A 23,794-nucleotide genomic window follows, 5' to 3' on the forward strand; every position below is an offset into this window, starting at 1 on the left:
TCTAAGGCATTAAAAGTTTGATTTAATTCATTAGCTGCAACTTATAATGCTTGCTAGTTTCTATTGTGTTAGTTCATCAGATATTTTTACCTGAACGACCTTTTATTGTTATGTACACCTAAGTAACATAATCTGAGATTTCCATTCGCAACCACGTTTTAATAAGTAAAAAAGATTGTTTCAGATATTAAACATATTAGTATTTCCATAGCTATATGACTTCAAAACTGGAATTACAGAATAATTATGGATATACTATATATCTGAGTTAACTTTTCAAGATAAGAAATATGGACAGATGGAACAGACTAAAAAACTGCCTCTGCTGGAATGAATGTTCGATAACAGTACACATATATTCAGAACTTCTGGTTAGAATATATTAAATAGATACTCCCTTGCATGTGTATCACAAAACATGGAGTTGAATCTAGGTGATACCATGATTTCTGCCCAGTCAACAGACCATGCCATTCCTGACACAGCTGCATCCTCGGGTAGGACCTTTCAACTTTCTCTGGATTCACCAAAGAAAAACCTTCCATTCAAGTTACTCACCAATTACAGGTACCCACTGGATAGTTTCTTGCACATGTATATATGCGTATATTTGGTTGTGTCAACTATCGTTTGGAAAGTTTTACCCTTAAAAGTAGAGAGTTCTTTTGACCGCACAGGGTGCTTGTACATGGAGGTTGGATACTCAGCATTTCCTACCGCTCTTACATATTCTCTTAATGTTAATGTGATTAGGTAATGTATTTAAGAGGAAACGAAATATTTATAGTAACTTATGTTTACCCCAAAATACTTTATCACATTTTCATAAATCCCTCCCATCATCCTCTCAGACTGTGCTTAAGTTAAAACTGACGATATCTGGTCTATGGTTCACCACCTGGTGGGATAAGAGGAGTAAGTATATAGCAGTAACTTCCTTTTGTCTATATAGAGACAGACAGACTTTTTTTAAAGTCTATGGGAGGGCTGGATTCAGGAGGCAGCAGAAGTGACCCCAATCTTAATGTGACTGAGAAATGTATTTGACAGAGAATCTGCCTTTAAGGACTCTGGTTGAGATGTTCTGACAAGATAATGCAGCAATATCCTATGTCATCCATTATGAAAATCGTTTTCCTAAAAGAAAAACATACTCAAAGAGGCATTCCATTCAAATGAAATTTATTACCTATGATAATGTACATATCTTTTGGACATGCATGATTACAGATATTCCAACACTTCCAGTTTTAAAATTCCAGACGACAGGTTCTGAAATGTATGAACTACTTCCAATTATAATTACTATTGGTTAAACATGCTATACAAAAAAGTAAGGTACTTCAATAGATGCATTTCCTAGAAATAATTAAAGATTGTGTTCCATAAATAACGGAATAATTTCCTTGCAATTTCATGAAATCACAATGTATGTCAAGTTTTCAACAGCTTTTATTTATGTGATAAATTTTCTGTATTTCCCAGAATTTTTCATTGGTTTAATAATTGAACAGATGAAGCAAAATTTGTTAAATATCACTCTACTTGATTCTGCTGAGTAGATTGTCATTTGGATGACAAACCAGTCAATTTTTCTGATAATTCCCATAATGCAACTGCAGCATCATCATCACATGCTTGGGGATTGGGCTGTTTCTCCTAGCAGTCACTGGAAGCAAAAATAAATTTGCTGCATAAACTTTTCATTGGTTCCCAAAGGAAATGAAAGTCTATGTAATTTATTGCCAATATTGCAAGATAACCAGATATGTTACAAGTATTTTATAAAGCTGATCTTCGATGTAAAACAATTTCAAGTTGTTTGAGACTGTGACACAAGAGATAATCATTTTGCTCTTATTTCTTACCTGGCCATCCTGAGCTCTCCCACTAAACCATCCAAAACGATTAAGAAACTCTTAATTTTGTTAGCCTGGTATATTTATTTTGAAAAAGCATTTAAGACCAATTTGATTTATCAAGCTTGGCAAATCTTATCAGAAGTCTACAAAATTTAACTGTGGTGATGTCTGAAGCAAAATAGTGTTTTAAAATAATTTCTGTGCATAGAAATGACGGGCATAGGATGTCAACAACTCTGCTAATACCTGTAGTATCTCCCTGACACCCCTTCTAGATCCTCTGACACAGCACAGTAAATCGTGGTCTGGATTCCTTGGATGGTACTCTTCATGAGCAACCATGTCAGCGGACGAAACAGGTACCAGCTCAGAACCAGAATACCTTTCCTCCTGTGCCGCATCAACTCTGTATGAATGATGCCTGGATGCAAAGCATAGGTTGTTACTCCTGTTCCTGGAAAGAGAAAGCTACAAACATATTATTCACATATTTTTTATAAAAATGAAATGAAAGCAACAATTTTCTTTTGAGGAAAAAAAGGAGATTTTTCATAACAATACTATAATTTGTGATGAACATAGGTTAACAACATTTATCTGTTGTGCCTAGAACAATAATCCAATGCCTGGGAGTAAAGCAAGGGTCCAATGGTACATCATGGTGTCACGTTTCAAAATGTTTCTCATTGCACATAATAAATTGTCATGTGTCATAGGCTGACCATTGCCCTATGCAGACAAGGAAAAGGTCATTATAAAATTTATTTAAAAAAAGTGCAATGCCATAAGTATACTTATCTAAATCAAAAATGAAAGGTGAATGAATGAATTTATAAGCAACAAGCCAGATACCTGTAAGACCAGTTCTGAGAACTCCTACTGGCCGGTACTGAGATGGGCTGAAAAGCTCTACTATGATGTGACCCCATGAACTGTGCTCGCAATTTACCATCAAGACTGGCTTACTCTATTAGTACCACTAACAGCTTGGTCCATGCTGTGGGCTGCTTGTTTCACCCAGCAAAATTAACTGCACTAGAACAAGGCACCAAGATTATTGGCATTGACATTCCTCGTGTCTACACCCATACGATGACCAAATCATGATGAACAGCATACAAAGGAATGCCAGGTAGTAGACCATATGGTTGACTGCACCAGTGGCAGGTAAGAAGAATATTAATTTAAATGTCAAGTACACTGTGCAGGAGGTTGCTGAGACCTCCCTCAGCATCCATGGTCATCAAAGTGCAACTAAATGCTGATGCATTATGGTGCCCCACAGCTCCTTCATAGACTGTGGTGTTGCACAAGTCATGCAGTACAGGGACAGCCCATCAGCAACATGTTCAATATTCATGATGCTAACAGCCTCCTGCATACAGAATGATGGCTCTACACAGCAATTATGTGGTGTAATAACCCTAAAAGTCACCTTAGTCACCCTTAGTTACCCCATTTGCCTCTCCCGCTGAGTTGTTGAGAAGTTCATCTAAGGGTAGCCAGCAAAAATCATGGGAATGCAATACGTTAACATTGACTGTGCGTCAGTTCATCAGAAGGTGGTTGCCCAGGACTACTAATGTGCCAGGGGCTCCAAGTGGCTGAGTGGTCTAAAGCACTCACCATTACAGATCACTGCCATCTCACCTCTGTCTGCGTGAGTTCGAGTCTCAGGCTCGGCTAACGTGGGTATGTGAGAAAGCCTGCCAGTAGCTTTTCATGGGTTGGTGGTTCTTCATGGGGTTTTCCAGGGTTCTTTCTCCACCAATTATACTGGCCAACATGTATAGCATATCTTGTGCTGAAACAATGCCTTAATTCCAACAACAACAACAACAACAACAACAACTAATGTGCCACCTATCCAGAGTCACTAGAGAGAGACTGGATAATCAACTGTATTGATAATATTTTCCACACATACACAGGACAATTGCTAGATTACCTGCTGCTGCTGCTGCCACAGAATGCCACTGCACACTGCCCCATGGCACAATACACAGTTAAAACAACTTTTTGTTTCAACAACAAAACACAATGCTATTCCAAACCAAAGGGGTTAGGCATATGTCTAACCGATGCTGCAGGTACTTGAGGTGCTTGTTATTCCAATGGATCCACAGATGGTATTTTTCACTTTCATTCCAACTGTTCTTGCAGCTGTCTTCTGCAAAGTTTAGCTGCACACAAGATAAGGTACAAACTTAAGATCGACTTCCAAAGCCAGACCGCCTCATTGAACATGATATGGTATTGCCTACTATTTCACTTGAGCTGATACTGCAGCTGTTGCTATTGAACCAGGATGTGTGTTGGAAGTATCTGATTTTTTGTTTTAGCCTTTTGTTGTTTCATCACCTCAGCAAGTCTTTTACTATGGTGACCTGTGTCACTTCCTGAGATTGTTCTGCTGAAGTATCCTTTGATGGCAGTTGTGCTGAAGTATCCAACATCAATTTTCCTTGCGATTTCTTATCATTACTTCTTTCACAACCTAACAGGTTTTTATGCAATCATGCCAAGTGCAATACGAGCTGGTACTGTAAATGCAGCTGATGAAGTTCGACAAACTAGTCTGGATAACTGGATCATTTTTAAATCAATAGCAAGACTTTGATTGTTTTCTATAATTTTAGGCAGAAAGTGGCTTACAACTGCTTTGCACAATCAGAGCAGAGATGATCCAAATGAAGCAGTCATCATGGCTTCTAGGTCCTTTCTACCTCTTTGCTGCTCATCCTCATATGGTAAGAGGCCAGCCTTTGAAATATTTTGCAGCTCCAGAATCCAATATCATAGATAATCAAACTGCTCTAGTAGTGTTGATTCATCTAGTGTGGGAACCGCAGCACAAATGGCCATTGTTGCATTTGTCTGCTTGTCCATATTTTGCTCTTGGGCTGTCAACTAAAACAGTATCTCATCAAGATCCATGACACTTACACTTACAGCAACTGTCATGGTTGCCACTCGGCTGGTTGAGTACTTAACTCCAAGTGGCTTATAACTAATATAGATTAATGTCCAAAGTGCTACAGTGTGGCTGGTGGTGAACAAATTATAAAGCCACCAAATTACACCAGCTCAAGAGCAGGGCGTAAAACAAAAATGCATAGTACACTGGTAGGTCTGTGCACAGAAGCAGCTTACCAAAACTCTTTCTGAGAAACTTTGAGGCCTCTGTTTGACACTTAGCTTCAGTCATATTGTTTCACTTAGCATATCCCTAAATGAGTCTTTGTTTTTGCCGTAAATGATGGAATACACAATAGTTCAGTAGAAAAGGTTTCCACTAATATTTAAACAAGTGCACAAAGAAGATCATTCAGATCAAAGCCTTCTGGGTTGACCTGAAATATTATCTCATCTTATTTGCTATGAGAACATGACCTGTTGCATACCTGGTTCAGGCATATAGTAGGGCAGATAATTACAATAAAATCAAAGTAGTCATTAAATGCTGATTCGAGCAGTTTGGAGGAAAACATACTCTTGCCACAGCCATTGTGAATGACGATCATGGTGCAGTGTGCCTATGTTAGCAAAGATCACTTGCTGGAATGGCAGGCTATTATACAACTGACACAAACTGGCAGCAGTATGCTGAGCTGTGTATCCATGATGATGTACAAGTTTATCATGACAAGTTTATCATGACAAGTTTATCACAACTGCCGCCAGTGTTGTCTTTCAGTTTGCAATGTTCTGCCTTTTGCTCACATTTTTAAAACATCTTTCTCGCCTGTTGATCATATGGGCTTTTGCTGACTCTATACAATTGAAATGAGAAAACCGGTGTTTTCAAATGACATGAACATCAATTGATGTCAAGTTCATGTCGTTCATAGACTATCTTGCCAATATGTTTAAGGTTCTTCCTACTGCTGATACTTCACTTGCTCCTGGTCACTGATATAGTTTGGGATGCCTATGATCATCACCAACATCTATTAATAGAGGGACTGTAGACATACTCAAGTATGACTTGGTACTCTTTGTTGTATCCTCAACGATAAAAAACATTGCCTTTATTCTTTTTGCTGGTGCATTCAGATTGATGTTTCATGTATTGTATTTCTTATCCACACCACCCTGTGATGATGCAGCACTTAGATGTACAAGAAGCCATGTTTCCCATGTACTGCTGCCTGATAACGTGAGTTCTGTGTGGGTCATAATGTCACAAACCAGAATAATACCACTGATCTAGGTTTAAAAAAGTTTAATCATAAGTTATGGGGCAGAATTTTTTTTTTATTTTATCTTGTCCCAAGATATCTAGTAAATACAGTATTAAACAAGACTGCATTACAGATCTGGAATTGAAACACAATAAAAACAGTCAATGATTTTGCAAGGGGTACTTTGCAACTAATTTACTGATATTCAGAAGACCATCAACAAAATTATCTACAAGAATGCAACCCTCATCAAGTGTCAGTGAACACTCCAGTGTATAGGGTATTATTGTAGCCTTGATTCTCAAAGTGCTGGGATTCATCATTAGAACAACTGTACTCACAATTAGAGGCAGTGCAGGAATACCAACTCCACCTCCCATCATCTCCAACACCTTGATCTGACCCCATCAGTACAAGGGAAAAAGGTGGCTGGATGCTGAAAACACTTGCATAAAAAGGCTTTGTCTGAGCTGCCCAAAGTCATTGGGACTACTGGGTCATTCCCCACCCTATACAAAAAAAAAAAAAACTGGCAATGACCTTGGCTGGCTGGAAATTTGATTTGACTGTAGTTGTTGTGGTGTGCTTTGTATTTATTTTGATCACACTGATGGCTATCATTATATTGTTTTCTATCATAATAATGTTTATTGCGCTACCTCTCATAGATGCCAACTTTAAGCTCCATATCAAATGGAATCATGTAAAGGCTGCTCCCAAGGGCATAATTGCTTTTGGTGAATCCGAGCAATTACTGGTGCTTATTTAACAATTGGGAGCATTATCTGCCTGGGAAGCCAGATCTTTCATACTTGGCTTAGAAAAGAACACTGCATCTGAGCTAGACTCTTTTCTAGACTCTTTTTCATTGGTTAATAAACAGAGAATCAGTAAAATATGTATACCATCTCTGGCAGCCCTGCTGTTCCAGTAGGCAAGGTGGTCCTGAACACTGACACCACAAATGGTGGTCATGCACCAAATGGCAAAGTTTACTTCATTTTGCCATAACTTTCCTTGGCTGTCTGCTGTTCTTGATTACAAAATGTTCCACGACATTCTTCCATTTAATGAGAGGTAACACATACTTATAGGATATGTCAATAAATCTGGTCCAAAATGAAATGCCATCCTGCACATACCCATCCAGGATGAGCAACAGAATGCGAATCTGTATACTCTATACATTGTCAAAGACATTTCTGCATTGCTGTTAGAACAAAGTACTTGTGGAAATACTAATGGTTTTTTAGTACTGGTTCTCACAATGTTTTGTTGACTAATCCTTTAGTTGAACCACTGGCTCTAAAACAGATGATCCACACCTGTCCTAGTACCTGTGTAGAGCTCAAAGATTTCATTCTGCCCAGGACAGTGCAACATTTCAGCTACACTTGGTAACAATAAATTTGACATGCACGATTTCCAGGCCCAAAAAATCCTAACAACCATCAACATTCATGATAGGCATTACAACATAAATATACTCAAACAAGAATTACAGACTTCCATTCCTAAAATGAATGTGGAATAATGTTGTGCCATTGAAATCACAGTTTTAATCTCTGGTCTTATTTCTGCAGCTGGAACTTTTACCAGCCATCATTTATCCCTGAACGCTAAAAGGCAATATCAAATTGGAGCCTTGGCCAAAACAATGCTAAACTCAAGCGCAAACCATGTAACTAAGTCACTACTTAACAATGCTATCTCCAAGGCAGTGTTCAACCTTTTACTTGATGAAGTCAACAAATACACAATCATGAAAAATTAAAAACGAGCTGTGTCACTCAAAGGCATAAACTTTGGCTATGATCGATAAAGTGGCAAAAAATTAGGTCACAGCTGACAAGGAGATCATTAAGAATCTCAGTAAAATTCAAAATAAGCTGTTTGTTGTATGTCAGAATAACAAAAATAAGAGAACTATCTGAACAACAGATTTCTGACTTGGGTCTATTCACAGCACACATTTAGCAGATAATGTAGTTATTTTTTTAATAATGTACATAGAAAAATGTGTTGCCAAAAGTGGCCTATTTTTGCACTGTCACCTGCTTTTTAGTAAATTAAAAGAATGAGTGGCACCACACAAGTCACTATCAGACATGGACTGCAGTAGAAAGTGATGAATTACCAATGCCACTTTCAACATCTGTTGAAATATCTACCAGCATTGATGTGTAAATTATTAACAAGACTGCCACAGTCAAGGTCACCAGAGATACAAAGGCATCAATAGGTAAGCTACCAGTGCACATTTTGTCCATAGTACTATGACATTTCTAAATAAAATGCTAAATGTATGCTGCACCTGTATGCTCAGTATAATGTAATTACATGCAGCCCACAGGGTTTCTTAGATGATTATGCTCAGTATAATGTAATTACATGCAGCCCACAGGGTTTCTTAGACGATTATGCTCAGTATAATGTAATTACATGCAGCCCACAGGGTTTCTTAGACGATTATGATTAGTATAATTAACAAGAAAACTATATGATGAGTTGAGTCAGTAAGCTGAGTCAGGTTTAACAGATTAAGCAAAACCATATCAAGGGCTATCCATTTATAATTATAAATATGCAACTTTATATCCAGAGCTGTTACTGATTGTGATGTACTATCAGCACTATATCTGAAAGAAAATTTCATATAAAGCTGTGAGCCATGTGGCCATTGTCAGCAGAATGTCCTGTCAGCATTTCTCTTAAAACAAATACATAAAGCAAGGGCAACTTTCTTTTAAATATTTACTCATCAGAGCATGTGCTCTTCACCAAATATAGGTCTTTAATTTCAAAAGTTCTATTATAAATCTTACTTGCAAGATGTACATGGAATGGAAAATGCCTAATGACCACATTTTAATTTAATGTAACACTAGATTTATACCGATAATGACACCACTAAAGACGATAAACAGCTAAGTCCAAAATGTGCAAAACTATTTATAAAACTGAAAAATCTGATAAACTGTCTGAAAATGTAATCAAGTCATCTTCATGTAAGCACACCTGCTATTTAATTTCTCCATTTGATGTGGGGTTTTGTTTTACTTTTTGCTTAATTGTGCAAACACTGGTTTCCTCTAAGTACTAAATCAACTTAAGTTAAAAAGTGAGTAAATGTTTTGAATTGTTTTGAAAAATTGCTTTATTGGCATAAAAACTGAATCAGAACATCAATAATATTAGCCACCCTCTAGGCACCACACAACTGATTATAAAAATCAATAATATTAGCCACCCTCTAGGCACCACACTACTGATTATAAAAATCAATAATATTAGCCACCCTCTAGGCACCACACTACTGATTATAACAATCAATAACATTAGCCACCCTCTAGGCACCCCACTACTGATTATAAAAATCAATAATATTAGCAACCCTCTAGGCACCCCACTCCTGATTATAAAAATCAATAACATTAGCCACCCTCTAGGCACCACACTACTGATTATAAAAATCAATAATATTAGCCACCCTCTAGGCACCACACTACTGATTATAACAATCAATAACATTAGCCACCCTCTAGGCACCACACTACTGATTATAAAAATCAATAATATTAGCAACCCTCTAGGCACCCCACTCCTGATTATAAAAATCAATAACATTAGCCACCCTCTAGGCACCACACTACTGATTATAAAAATCAATAATATTAGCCACCCTCTAGGCACCACACTACTGATTATAACAATCAATAACATTAGCCACCCTCTAGGCACCCCACTACTGATTATAAAAATCAATAATATTAGCAACCCTCTAGGCACCCCACTCCTGATTATAAAAATCAATAACATTAGCCACCCTCTAGGCACCACACTACTGATTATAAAAATCAACAACATTAGCCACCCTCTAGGCACCACACTACTGATTATAAAAATCAATAATATTAGCCACCCTCTAGGCACCCCACTACTGATTATAAAAACCATTAGGGATACAATAAATGCATAGTCATTTCATTCCTCAATTTATAATTTCTAATCTGAATGGGGCCTCTAACACTGTCGTCTACTTCCCACTTTTTAATCCAAATACGATATTCGTGACTAAGACAGTCATCATATTTGCATATGTGAGTGCATTTATCAGACAAAAGGAGTGATGCAGCTATGATCTTCAGTATGGTTTAAATAATTACATAAATTTGGGAGTTACATCCTTTAAATGCTTGCCCTTTTTATTTTGTTCAATTGTTTGAGAAATATTAATACTAAACATTGCCGATATTGGATACAGATGACAATATTTGTTTTCTGGGTTTTTTACCTTCTGTGTATGTGTAGTCCAATGAAGCTCATCCATTTACTGAAAACTGATTTTTCCCAGAACTGGAAAAGGACAGTGAGCAGGCTGGTTCTTTTTGTACATTAAAAACTCCATTTGGATTGAAAAACTACCAGGAAGTTACATTTGCATATCAAATATGTTTGCAAAATGTCATTTTACTACATTGAGACTGCATTAATCATAATTAAATAAACTTCTTGGTTCTGACTAATGGTGGACAGACAAAAGCAGTTTTCTTGCTTGAGCATAAGGTATATGTTCATTATGACTTTGTTATTTGTTTGTGCCACTTTGCTTGTCCAAGGTAAAAACTGCATGATTCCAATCCAAAATAGGGCATCTTAGTAACAGAATTCAGATCTGACAAATGTAGATAATTAAAAAAGTGTTGATGTTTATTTTACCTAGTAGTCGTCTGCTGAGCTCCCTGTTGAAGAGAATGTTGGCCAGCTTGCTGTGACAATATGCATACCATGGTGTGTAGTTCTTCTCAAGACCAAGGTCTTCAAAGTGTATCTGCTTACCTTTAAAGATAAATTGACTAAAATCCATACGTACTATAATTATTGTTTTGTATCTCCTGTTTGTATAAATCAAAAGGTTGAACCTGTTAATATTCAGTGTTACAGTAGCAAACACGAAGATCAGTACTTTCTAGTCTTGTATTACAATGGATAATCACGATTTCCATTAAAATAATCATTTGTTCAAACACTGCCTAAACCATATCTAATGAAGAAGGAAAGAATAAAAAAGAAAGGACAGAAAAAACAGAAGGAAGGATGGATAATCACTCAGCAAAAATATACAGACAGCAGACTTTGATTTTGTATCTGTTTTACATATTCAATTGAATTATATCAAAAAGATTTAGGTACATCACTCTGATTGAATTAACCTTACTTTTTCTTATATATGACCTTACAGCAAATATTGAAATTATACAGGATGTGCACAAAATTACCCATTGTGCATTGGACAATTTAGTTGATGGCATAATGTGGATGCTGATGGAGGATCTTACAAGTAAATTATAAATAATTTCTAAGCTCAACCAGGGATAGAACCTAGGACAGCAAAGGTATAAAATATGCCTGTTACTGCTAAGTTACAGTATATATCAAACTTACAGAAGACATGAGCCAAAGCAGACACCGTGACCACTCTGCTTGGAGCTGACTTCTTGAGGAGATCAAGTAATAAATTGGTCAAAATGAAATGACCAAGATGGTTGACAGCAAACTGGAGCTCATAGCCATCTTCTGAATTCTGTTTTGGACATGTACTAACAGCTGAAAATAACAAAATTATATGGATACTTAAAAATACTCAAAGACAACGAACAATGTGCAACAAACAGTAAAAAAATACTTGTTACAATGGTGTATAATACAAGCTGATTCATGATCAAATGAGATTATGGTTCTAACAAACAAGTGAAACCTGGTGTCAACAATAGCTAATTTGCAGCTTAGAAGGGACTGTATAATATGTCTTTACTTAATATGATGATACACATGAAAACACATTATCATATAGTCATACAATCTAAATACATGTAACAACACTTCTATTTAACCAGTCAATGTTTTGTATGGAATTTCACCTTCAGTATTTAGCATAATTTGTCAGCTTCCTATTCTGTGTTTCAACATTCTGATTACATGATGTTCAATGTTTTGTCTTCAAAGTTTTGTGATGTACCCTGATTATATCACTTTAGAGATTTCTATCAGTTGCTTATTTGTTGTCTGCTTGCATTTTTGTAAGCAAATATGTATAGGTAGTTCATTTGTTTCTTTGTCTTTGGATTATAGCATTTGAGAGATTCTGATTGCTTGTTTGTGTCTTTTGTGTTTCTTGATTTAAAGTTAGTCAGAAATAAGCCATTTAATTATGTCAGTTTGCTTGTTTTGGCTCAGAAATTGTTTCAGAGACTAATATTAACAGTTTTGTTTGTTTCTCTGTTTCTTGGCTAGTTTGCTTATTTATTTGCTTTGCAAACACACTAAACATTAAATAAAGCAGCAATCAAAATCTTGCAACAATCATCAGATACTTACATAATAAAACAACGATATTCCTGCAAATTTTCATTTCAGAGTTACAAGGTATTGCTGCTACATAATTGTATTTGATTATTTCCTCCTTTATCTCCTTAACAACAACAATAACATTTATCAACTGTTTTTTAAAGTGATCTTCATACATGTGCTAAGCTACAAATATAAAATTTGAAGAATCTGTCAAACAAGTGATCCAAGTTAACCTGAGATGGCTCACCTGCTATATAACCTTCTGAATGCTAATTCACACATGTATTGATACTGCAGCGGGGAAAGAAAATCTTAGATCACATTGTTGATACATTATTTATTAATGTCAGTATTGTTTATCTTCTTTCCCAGACCACATGTAAAGGATCACTTTCTTGTCGTACGGGCAAGCAATTTATAACTATTATTGTTCCCTAGTTCTCTTAGAGTGCCTGGGAAATTGGCCCTAATCTATAACTTAAAAAAATGTTTGTTGATCTTTGGTGTGGTCTTCAAATACATCAAAATCATCAAAATGTCCACTACTTTGTGTTACTGTTATACTGTTTAAATGAATAGAAAATAACTCTAATAATAGGCTTTTGTTGTAGATAAAACTTATGGTAAATGAAGAAATGAAAAAGAATAAAAATATGAAATACAAATTAGTGTAGCGAATGGAACAGATAAGGGAATAATTGGAACAACATTAAAGGACAAGAATTATAAACATGAAAACCAGAATAACCCAAGAAAACCTATATAACCTATTTGTACATGCAAGATAAGCTATAATAACACACTCATTGTCAGATGTCATGCTAAGAGTATCATATCTGATAAGTAAATTCCTATACATTGACAATGCAAATAAATTATTGACAGAGTTAAAAGATGGCATAATAACAATATGGCATTAGATACTTTATCTCGTCCTATTGTTAACGTTGGGATTACTTGTATTTGAATTTCAGGCTAGCCTGATAATATTAAAACAATCAATTTATAAAAGCAAATAAAAGGAAAAGGTAACATCAAAAACATAAAATTCTTAAAAGCTTCGCAATAAAGGTGTCCCCAGTGATATTACAGGATAGTCTATTAACCTCATAGTAAAATGTTTCAAGTAGATTCAGACAAACTGACACATGTAATTTAATTTCTCATGAATGATAAAGTTAACGGTTTTAAAAGCTTTGATTTTTTTATCTTGGATTCTCTTATTTTTTCTCTTGAATAAAATTATATTATTAGTTTGACCTATTATCACTAATTTTCATGTATCTAGTCTTGGACCAATGAAAGCATTTTTCCACTGTTCTAGTCAACTGAGGAACACGAAACAGCATTATCTATTTTGAGTTCTTTTTTATTAACACCCCAGCCTTTATGAAATTATATCATCTATGTTAAAAAAATTAAAAGATGGAACCAAAATAATTGTTAAAGGTGATCTGATTGGATGTTTCTATTTAATGCTTAAAATTTTTTAAATCTTGCTAAATGAGGTAGCATGTGTTTTGTGATGCTGAAATAATGGTTCTATAGTATCCATTTGGGTATTTCCTGTTTTCTTCAGCCCAGTTTTATAAATCTCACATTTAAAACATGGTTTGCAGTAATGACTATTGAATTCAGTTATGTACTTTTCACATGCTGAGCATGTCTTTCTCCCCATTTATATGTTACTATTTTTCCAATAAATGTTTTTAAAAATTTGCTGCCATTTTTTTCCCTTAATGTAGATGTGCTTAAGTTAAATACAAGTTTAGTTGTGTGTGTGTGTGTGTGTGTGATTTAGAATTTTAATGTATGTATGTATGTATGTATGTGTTTGTGTGTGTGTGTGCATATGTATTACAGGGTTTAATGGCACATCAGCACAATAATGGCTATATAGTACTGATTCAAGTTAAGTTCTAAAAATGCTAAGAAAAAGAAGTGCGAAAAAATGTTTAGGAAGATAAACCCTTTTAAATAAACACAACAATAAAATATAAAAGGTAAAGATAATAAATCAAGTGTATTCAAATGTATAAACATACAATTATAGAGTTATCAAGTGTATTCAAATGTATAAACTTACAAATGTAGACTTATCAAGTGTACTCAGATGTATAAACATACAATTATAGTTATTAAGAGTACTCAAATGTATGAACATATAATTATAGTGTTATCAAGTATTCTCAAATGTATGGACAAGTGGCCAAGTGGTCTAGAGCGCTCACCGTTCCGGATCACTGCCATCTCACCCCTGTCTGTGTATGTTCGAGTCCAAGGCTCGGCTAGCGTGGGTACGTGGGAAAGTCTGCCAGTAACTTCTCGTGGGTCGGTGGTTCTTTCCTGGGTTTTCCAGGGTTCTTCCTCCACCAGTTATACTGGCCGCCATATATGGCCTATCTTGTGCTGAAAATGGCGTTAAACCCTAGAACAACAACAAATGTATGGACATACAATTATAGTTATTAAGTGTACTCAAATGTATGAACATACAATTATAGTTATTAAGAATTGTTGTTGTTGTTGTTGTAGGGTTTAATGCCATTGTGAAATATCCCTCCCTGAACACATGTTGTATCTAGGCTGAGATTAACATTTTGCCTCCATCAGACCTGATGCTATATATTTAAATGTAGGAAGAACAAATTGACTAACAGCAATTTTAAGGTACAGAAAAAAAAGATCTAGTACAAAGTAAGAGAAACTTACTCCATCCAGTAATTGTTTTAATGTAATAATTATGATTAATAAAAAGAAAGTTACACCTTAGAGACTTCCTTTTTAAGGATATGTATGGCACCTAATTATGTAGAATTATGCAAAAGTCAAAATCCATAAGCTAACACTGCCAAGTAAGGCCTAAGTCAGATAAAAACATCTACCTGAGCAATAAACCACAGGTAAAAATTCCTACCTGTGTAATGACAGGTTGAAATATACATGTTAAGGAAATATTTGCTTTCTGACCAGAGCTTTTATCCACAACAAACACGGCTTTGAAAAGTCTGATAATTGGATTAATTAGGGTTAAGCTCATCTAAATTTGCTGTGTATTGAAATCACAGATCTCTTAGCAAGCACAAAGAATAAAAAAAAGGAGAAAAAACTTCAAAGGAAAATTTCGAAGAAAAAATCTCAAAGATTTACTTCTTGACATATTTTGGTTTATCTAGGCTCCGTGAATTAATCAAGACTGAAGAATGCTTATGTATAATATACACATTCTGTGTTTTAAACTGAACCTAATGTTTTGGCCTAAAGTATGGTGTTGCATGTTTGTTTGCATTGCATGTTTTTCTAAAATATGCTTAGAGTATGTTAAGCCTAAACTATAGCAATGGTTGTCAGGAATCAGTTACATTTTTATTAGCTTTTTTTCTTCTGTCTGTCTTTTCTGGTTTCATTCTTCACATAGTTTGCATAGGTAAATGTAAATACTTTTATACGTCGTAATGTCCTAATTTGCAGAGAGTACTGTACCTGAATTCTATGAAAACAGAAAGAAAAAACTAGTAATCCATACAAACTAAATTTAATTAAATGATAGAAAGATTCAAACTCTAAAACCAGTAAAAATTGTACTGCATGTTGTTTAACAAATTATCAGCATATAATTGGTGCCATTAGCAGCAACTGAGAATAGTAAATTATAAGTCCATCCAGTGTTTAATAGTTTTATATTCAGATACGGAAATTTTTGTGCAAAAAACATTTTTCTGCTTTCAGTCAGAGTGCCTTTGACCTTCTGAACTAAAAATCAATATACTTCTTCCTTACCCTTAGGGCAAGCCATCTGATCACTATGGTCCAGGCATGTAGTGTCAAACCAATGTTATTATGTGCAAACCATTTTTATTATTTCAGCCAGTGAAATTCCACCTTTCAACACCCAAACTGAAAGGGTCTTTTCAATATCTCAAGTCCAAGATGTCCACAAGGTTTCTTAACTGTAGATGTGGAAAACTCAAGTTACCATGCAGAAACTAGCTTTCTTCATTTAGTCACAGTGACTTGGACCCTCAGACCCTTTGGTCTCATAATTTCTTACCCCCAGTGCAAGCCAGTGCCCAAGTTCGGTAACCATAGAATGTAGATAACTCAAGTTATTGTGTACAAGTAATGTTTGTCCTTTCAGTCACTGAGAGATATGTTGTATTGTTGGTTACTTCAAGTGCAAGTCATCCAAAAAGTCGCAGAACTCAAGTTCTTGTGCAGAAATGAAATGGGTAATATACAGGTGCGCAAATGGAATGATGCCATAACATAGTAAAGATCGTATGTCTACAACTGACTACCTAAATAAAAAAATCAGAATAAATACAACACATACAAAACAGGCTTTGTCAAAAGTATACTGGTTGATAGGTTTCTAAAGAAATGTGACAATATTAGTAAAGGTGATTTGTTTAAATATTAATTGCATCAGCTAGTGATTAAATGGTGTAGAAATCTAGGTAGGAGTTAGACTAGTTAATAATGTCCTGTTTCCTAGTAAAAGCCCATCATGTTATGTACATTCACTTTGTTGAAATTATGTTTTAATGTAGTGGCGTTACAGAACTGTTGCCATATAATTTTGACATCAACACTATTAAGCCTTTATCATGTTATACGCGCTACATCAGATTTCTTCCTAACCATCTTCTTTCTGCTCAGGAACATTTGTGTACATACATTTAGTGTCATGTGCTTTGGACACCATTCCTTCCAAAAAGATTGTTACATTTAAACTGGCATTCTCTTTGGGGCCTTTAATTTGATATGGAGTCCACTGAACTATTGCTATAAACTAATTGTGCACTAGTTTCTTTTGCTTTGTTCTGGTGTGGATAATTTGCTATTCATGGAGCCCATTATTTCTGCAACAAACAATCAGTGTATGCCGGACATGATATTTTGCATTTTGACCCCCTATTTGTGTCAGTACTTAAATGTACTCAACTATTATGCCCATATACTTCATACCCGCTTCCTATGGTGCATGTATGGAGTATTGGCAGATGTTTGTTATTATAGCAATCCTCAGGATCAGACTTATCAAGTTTCGGTTATCAGTGTCCCTATATACCTCGTATAAGCCCCTTGCGGCTCCACATACAGGTGTCGGACACTCTTCACAACCCTACAAACTCCCCCAAGTCTCTCTTCCTGAGGTATTCCTATAGAAACAATTCAGAGCTCGGCTGGTGCAGTGTGCTGTGACAGGATTTGCCCCCATTATGCCAAAGATTATTTATATTTACAATAAAGTTTATACTGAACCTACGTATTGTGTGTTATTTATATTAAACTTAAATACTGCAAAACAAATGGCCTGATAAATCTGATACAACTCCTTAGCCTAAGCTTTCAGTTTCTAAAAAAACAAAAAATGGGAGAAACATATACCAAGCACACAACCACTGCATCCAAAATTATTACCTACTGATGATAACTTCTGGTTGATGAAAACACTGAAATTAAGAATGATTTGATTAAAGTGATCACTGCCTACCATAGATGATGAACCTGAAACTATTTTAAAAATCCAACTGATAACAGAAATCACAATCTAGCCACCTTATTACTGAGAACAGATCTATTGTTGGTTATTCAATATTGTAAATGAACAAAGACAACAACAACAAAATTCTTTTAAAATAACTTTCCACAAACAAGTTAAAATACAATGGGATTTTATACAACTTAATCCAAGATTTCAGTTTTATACCAACTCCAAGTACTATAAATCCTGAACAAATTCTTCAAGTGGTAATACCAAGCTATGGAGTGTAATGATTGTACCTGGCAGTTTTGTTTCATGGTGCGATCTAAAGTTTCAAGGAGACAAGAATAATGCAACAGTAACAAATTTCAAAAAAGCACTTATTAGGGATGCAACCTTTTCTTATGGAATGACTAAAACATTTTCATCATGTGGAAACTTGTTATTACCAGTACCTGTGGGAAGAAGCAAAACAGAAAAAGGTATTACCTTATTTCATGAAATTTTGTGCACATGAAATAATAATGATTAATTTCAGTGTATGAAAATTTATATGTAAAATATATAATTATCATTTTGTGGTACTGACCATGTACAAAAAATAAAGGGATTGTACCTGAACAAGTTCTATGGAACACATGCTACTCGACAACCTAACAGTACAAATGTACAAAGTAAATGTATATTTTCCATCTCATTCTGTTCTCAACTCAAGAATCTAATTACGATAAAAATAGAAGTACTCAAAAAGAGTTTTTGTTGTTATTAGTGAACAAGAGAGAGAGAGAGAATTATGTCTTAGTGTGAAAGCTTGTCTGCATTTAGAGCATATGTAGCTGTTATGTTCTTGTTGTTGTGGGGTTTAATGCCATTTTTCAGCACACGATAGGCTGGTGGAGGAAGAACCCGGTAAAACCCTGGGAAGAACCACCGACCCACAAGAAGCTACTGGCAAGCTTTCTCACATACCCGCATTGGCCGAATCCTAGACTCTAACCCACGCAGACAGAGGTGAGATGGCAGTGATCTGTAACGGAGAGCGCTATAGACCACTCGGCCACTTGAGGCCCCAGCTGTTATGTTGTGTAATGTTGGTAAAATGATTAGATGGTTTGAATATGTATTAGTTATGGGTATTATTCATTGGTAAATTGTATGCAAAGATATGAGTCCACATTGTCAAGAAATTAATTGCAACTTGTATTTTCACAGCAGCAATAATCTCATTATCAAATTGCAATACAAAATAAAGAATTTGAAATCATGTTTTAGTTGATGCGCATGAGCGCACATGCATGTGTGTGTAAGAGAGAGACAGAGAGAGATGAAACAAAACTGTTTCAGTGTACAAGACCAAATTTATTCAGGGCGGTTTTTATTTGTAGCTTTTGCAAAGAGAAAAAAGACCATATTTTGAGTTACCTGACGATTGTTATAATCCTCATGTATTACGACCCTACTATATTCCATTATCAATAAACACCGCAAAATCAACACTTCATTCTTGTTTTAATTATGGTGTACATTGTCACAACAACCACATGGCTATGCAGTGTTATTTACATGGTAATTAAACATGCTTAGCACTTTGTTTATTCCAGTTGAAACCAGATTGAGGGTAAGAATGGACAGAAGAGGTCAAATCAGCGAGGCTGCCAGTAGGGAAATGAAAATCTCTTTAGGGAAATGAAAATTTGTCAATGTACTTTTGAAGCCATTGTCCATACAGGATTTGATATAAGAGCAAGTGATCATATGCATTACTTGTTATACAAACTTGCCAATAAAGATAACAGAGGGGTATATCATAGAATAGGTTTGCAATAAAACGTTAATTATATCCAAGTCAAAACAGAACAAGCACTTAAAATATAGTATATATATATATATATATATATATATATATATATATATATATATATATATATATATATACAAATCAATTTAACAGAGTGCTTGACTTTCAAATTTACAATAGAAAATAATAGGTTTTTTTTTTTTATGTTTGTATGAACAGGACAAGTTGACCAATGGTCTGTGGTCTTCACTTCAGCATGTACTGGCCCTAAGGCTCTTAGTTTTCCTTTCTTCTTGAATTCAGTATTTTGACTTACTTGTAAAATGAAACATATCTACTAGATATGTGTTAGCCCTTGGCCTCAATATGCTTTTCTGTGCTATTGTTATAGACCTATGAGAGCACTGGTCACAGTCTGAACAATTCTATTTGTGAAAAGTTATGAACATTTCTCCTGAACAACTGTTTAAATTATCAGAATGGTATTTGCGATATTGCAACTCTTACAGTTGTCGTGAACATTGTGAATATCATGTTTATTTGTTTGCTTGTTTGAAAGTTTCATTTGTTATTCCATGAACTCCATCCACATCATTAACTTTATCATCTCTACTTTCAAACTGAATGAAACAGCTTGTTTAGTTTATTCACAAACAAATGTAATAAGCCCAAAGCTAAGGCATCTGCTACATAAGCGTACATTGTTTGTTTATAATCAAAGTAGTTTCTAATGCATGATACTATATTTAGACACCTGTGTTGTGCAATATGCAGCCATGCAGTATGGAAATATACTGCAAGATTGTGACAATATAAGGTTAATGGAGAAAAAAATGAGCATATAATAATGTATTTTATTTTTGTCAACAATGATTGCCAGCCAGTGACCACCACGTGATCAATATAAACCATTCTGTACAGAAATCTTTTTCTCACCTGCATGTGCAATGTATATGTAGATTGTTCAGTTGGTCATTCTTTCAATAAGCATATTGTCCTACTTAATTTGCTGGTATTTATGTAGCAGATGGACATTTAGGATCTTAGGAAATACGTCTTAAATTGTGGTCTATGTCTTGCTCTTTTCTGTTACAGTCATTAAATTAAAATTTTCACATTCAAAATGAGTTCCATTATAATCAAAACTAAGATATCTGAAGAATTAGTATGCATACTTCCTGGCTTTTTGTATTAAGGCATCAATGTCATTATTTGAAACTAATATGGGTCCATTTCAAAGTCGAAATTTAAAAAAATCTTAATCCACCCACCTATACCATTAGCAAAAATATTCTTCCTTGTTTTAAAAATGTAGGTGAATTGCATTTGGAAGAAAATGACGTGGCAATCAATAGCTTTATTTATTCTTCTTAAGCAGCAAATAAAACAAGTGTTTGTTCGTGAGAGCAAATATGAAAATTACTGAGTTGTTTAATGTACTTGAAACATGCTTAGTAATAGGACATTATGATTTATTTTCATAAACAATACACATTTTAGGCAAAAACACTAGGAATTAATCCAAAAATGTTGCATATATACCAGATGTGACTTTTTTGCATCAATTCCAAGGTGTATTTTGCCTAAAATGTGTATAGTATTCCTATCATCAAAATGCAGGAATTTCCATCAGACTGGGAATTTATTACACGTAAGCAATATCTAGTGAGCGGACGCATACATAGTCAATAGTATACCTGCATTATTGATCAGAATGTCCAATCTGCCCTCATTCTTGTTGATTTCTTCAGCAAATTTGCGGACCGATTTGAGAGAAGCAAGGTCTAATATATACACTTGAACATTCTTGTTTCCAGTTGTCAGCCTGATTTCTTCCGCTGCATTTTCAGCACGTGCCAAGTCCCGACAAGCCAAGAATACTCGAGCCGCTAGGACATACAAATTAAAAACTGAGATGATTCAGACAATTTTGATATAGACATATAACCTTTTCTTATTCAATAAAAACTAATTTTACAACCCTGGGTATCATCACCACTGCAAGGCATCCGCTCAGTTAAAACCAACAGAAAAATCTAGTAAAATTGTTGCATATGAGACATTACATATCATACGGCTCATAGTGTGATAATTAAGTTTAGGATGGATCTTAAGTAGAATGGCTAAGATTTAAACTTCTATTGGTTCAGACACCAATGTCAATATATTTCCCAATAAAGGCTTTTGAATTAACATCAAAAACCAATATATCTACTAGTATAATGAACCACAAGAAAATAACAAAGAAATGAGTACCCCTCTTAGCCAACTCTCTTGCGGTCTCCTTTCCCAAACCACAGTTAGCTCCAGTCACAATTACAGTCTTTCCATCCAGACGACGATTACTCAGGCATTTTCCGCCTTCGCAGTATCAACGTATGACAATGACACCCAAACCTGTGAATACAGAGCGCTATGGATAAAATATATGATTCTAATGCTTATGCATCTTTCTCTCTGTGTCTCTCTGTGTGTCTCTCTGTCTCTCTCTCTCTCGGTTAATTTACAAATTAACTCAAGAAAATATACCCCAAAAAAAATAAATAAAAAACTGAAAATTAGATGAAACAGGCTATGACTAAAATGAAAACATGCAATATGATTTCAGCAATAAAGTGTAGTTTCAAAAGTCAAACTAAATCATGCCCTTAATGGTGATGGTATATTGGAGTTACATAATGAGATGTTGAGTTGGGTTTGACACCATTTTTCAGCTTTTAGTAGGCTATACATGGCGACCAGTATAACTGTTGGAGGAAGAACCCAGGAAAACCCAACTAAAAACCACAGATACACAGGAAGCTACTGGCAAGATTTTTCATATACCCATACTAGCCAAACCCAAGACTCTGACCCAAGTGGACAGAGGTTTAATGGCAGTAATTGGTAAAGGGAAGTGCTTAAGACCATTCGGCCATCCAGGCCTGAAAACAGTTACTACAGTATGCTAGTATAACATTTTACAAAAGTTATAGGAGCCCCGAATGGTTGAATGGTCTAAACTGCTCGATCTCACCTTTGTCTGCATGGGTTAGAGTCTTGGATTCAGCCAATGTGGTTATGTGAGAAAGCTTGCCAATAGTTTCTTGTGGATCGGTGGTTCTTTCTAGGGTTTTCCCGGGTTCTTCCTCCACCGTTTATACTGGCTGCCATGGATAGCCTATCTTGTGCGGAAAATAAGTACTGCTATAAATACTGGGTTGGTGCAAAACTGAATTTCAACAGCTGATAAACAGTCTGTAACAATCTGAAAAGATAAATTATGAAATAACTATGTAATAAGAAGGGTTGAAATGGTGAAGGTCTTGTCATCAGGATGGATCGGCCTTAAGATCTTGATGTAAAAGACAGGGATCATAAAACAAATAAACAAGTATTTATATTAATTTTTGTGATTGTTGGAGCAGGTGTACCTTACTTTTTTAAATAGACAAACTATATTATTTTTTATTCTTTTTATAGCCAAACATAATGTGTAAACTAACTAATGCATAAATTAGCCAAACAACTGCATGAGCTAATAAAGAAATAGCTTTTCTATCCAATGTATAAAGCCAGATTATGACGCTGTCAGTAATACCAGTTATATACATATAGTTGGCAACCTTGTATATCTCTTTTTAATTTGTCAATAAATGAATCTATTTTCTTTATCAATACCACCAGTAACTGTTATTTCACCTTCCCCTGTTGAGCCATGTAAAAAATCTGATATGGTTATAACAAGAATTGTTGCTATAATACCTATAGCTTAAAACAACATGAATAATTACACTTTACCCATAAACTGCTGTTTTAATCTGTCATCTAATATTAACTTTTCTCTAACTTTTGATTCAATGTCACATACATTTCTTCCTAAGCTACTGCTCCAGTGGCATAGTGGTTAGAGTGTCCACCTCAGATGTGGGAGATTGTGGGTTCGAACCCTGGACAAGTCATACCAAAGATTTATAAAAATGACACCAACAGCTGCCTTGCTTGGCTCTCAGCATTAAGAGGTTAGTGTTAGGACTAGTCAGCATGGTGTCCGGATAATGTGCCTGGGCGGGACATCATGCTACATGTCTACGGCATGATGCCTGAGTGCTAGATTAACAATAACTGCCAC

General features: G+C 35.2%; 1 protein-coding gene across 1 annotated transcript; it reads right to left on the reverse strand.

Moving 5' to 3' along the window:
- Positions 1-1,165: 1,165 nt before the first annotated feature.
- On the reverse strand, positions 1,166-22,513 carry LOC149804649 (retinol dehydrogenase 12-like). The gene is given in 7 exon segments (XM_089933166.1): positions 1,166-1,669; positions 2,109-2,316; positions 10,766-10,885; positions 11,492-11,653; positions 21,381-21,572; positions 21,940-22,080; positions 22,510-22,513. Coding segments are annotated over 7 exon segments (837 nt in total). The 3' UTR covers positions 1,166-1,659.
- Between the last annotated feature and the right edge of the window lie 1,281 nt (positions 22,514-23,794).

Source organism: Sinohyriopsis cumingii, chromosome 2 (assembly GCF_028554795.1).
Source record: "Sinohyriopsis cumingii isolate HCF-2022 chromosome 2, ASM2855479v2, whole genome shotgun sequence".
NCBI classification, from domain to species: domain Eukaryota; kingdom Metazoa; phylum Mollusca; class Bivalvia; order Unionida; family Unionidae; genus Sinohyriopsis; species Sinohyriopsis cumingii.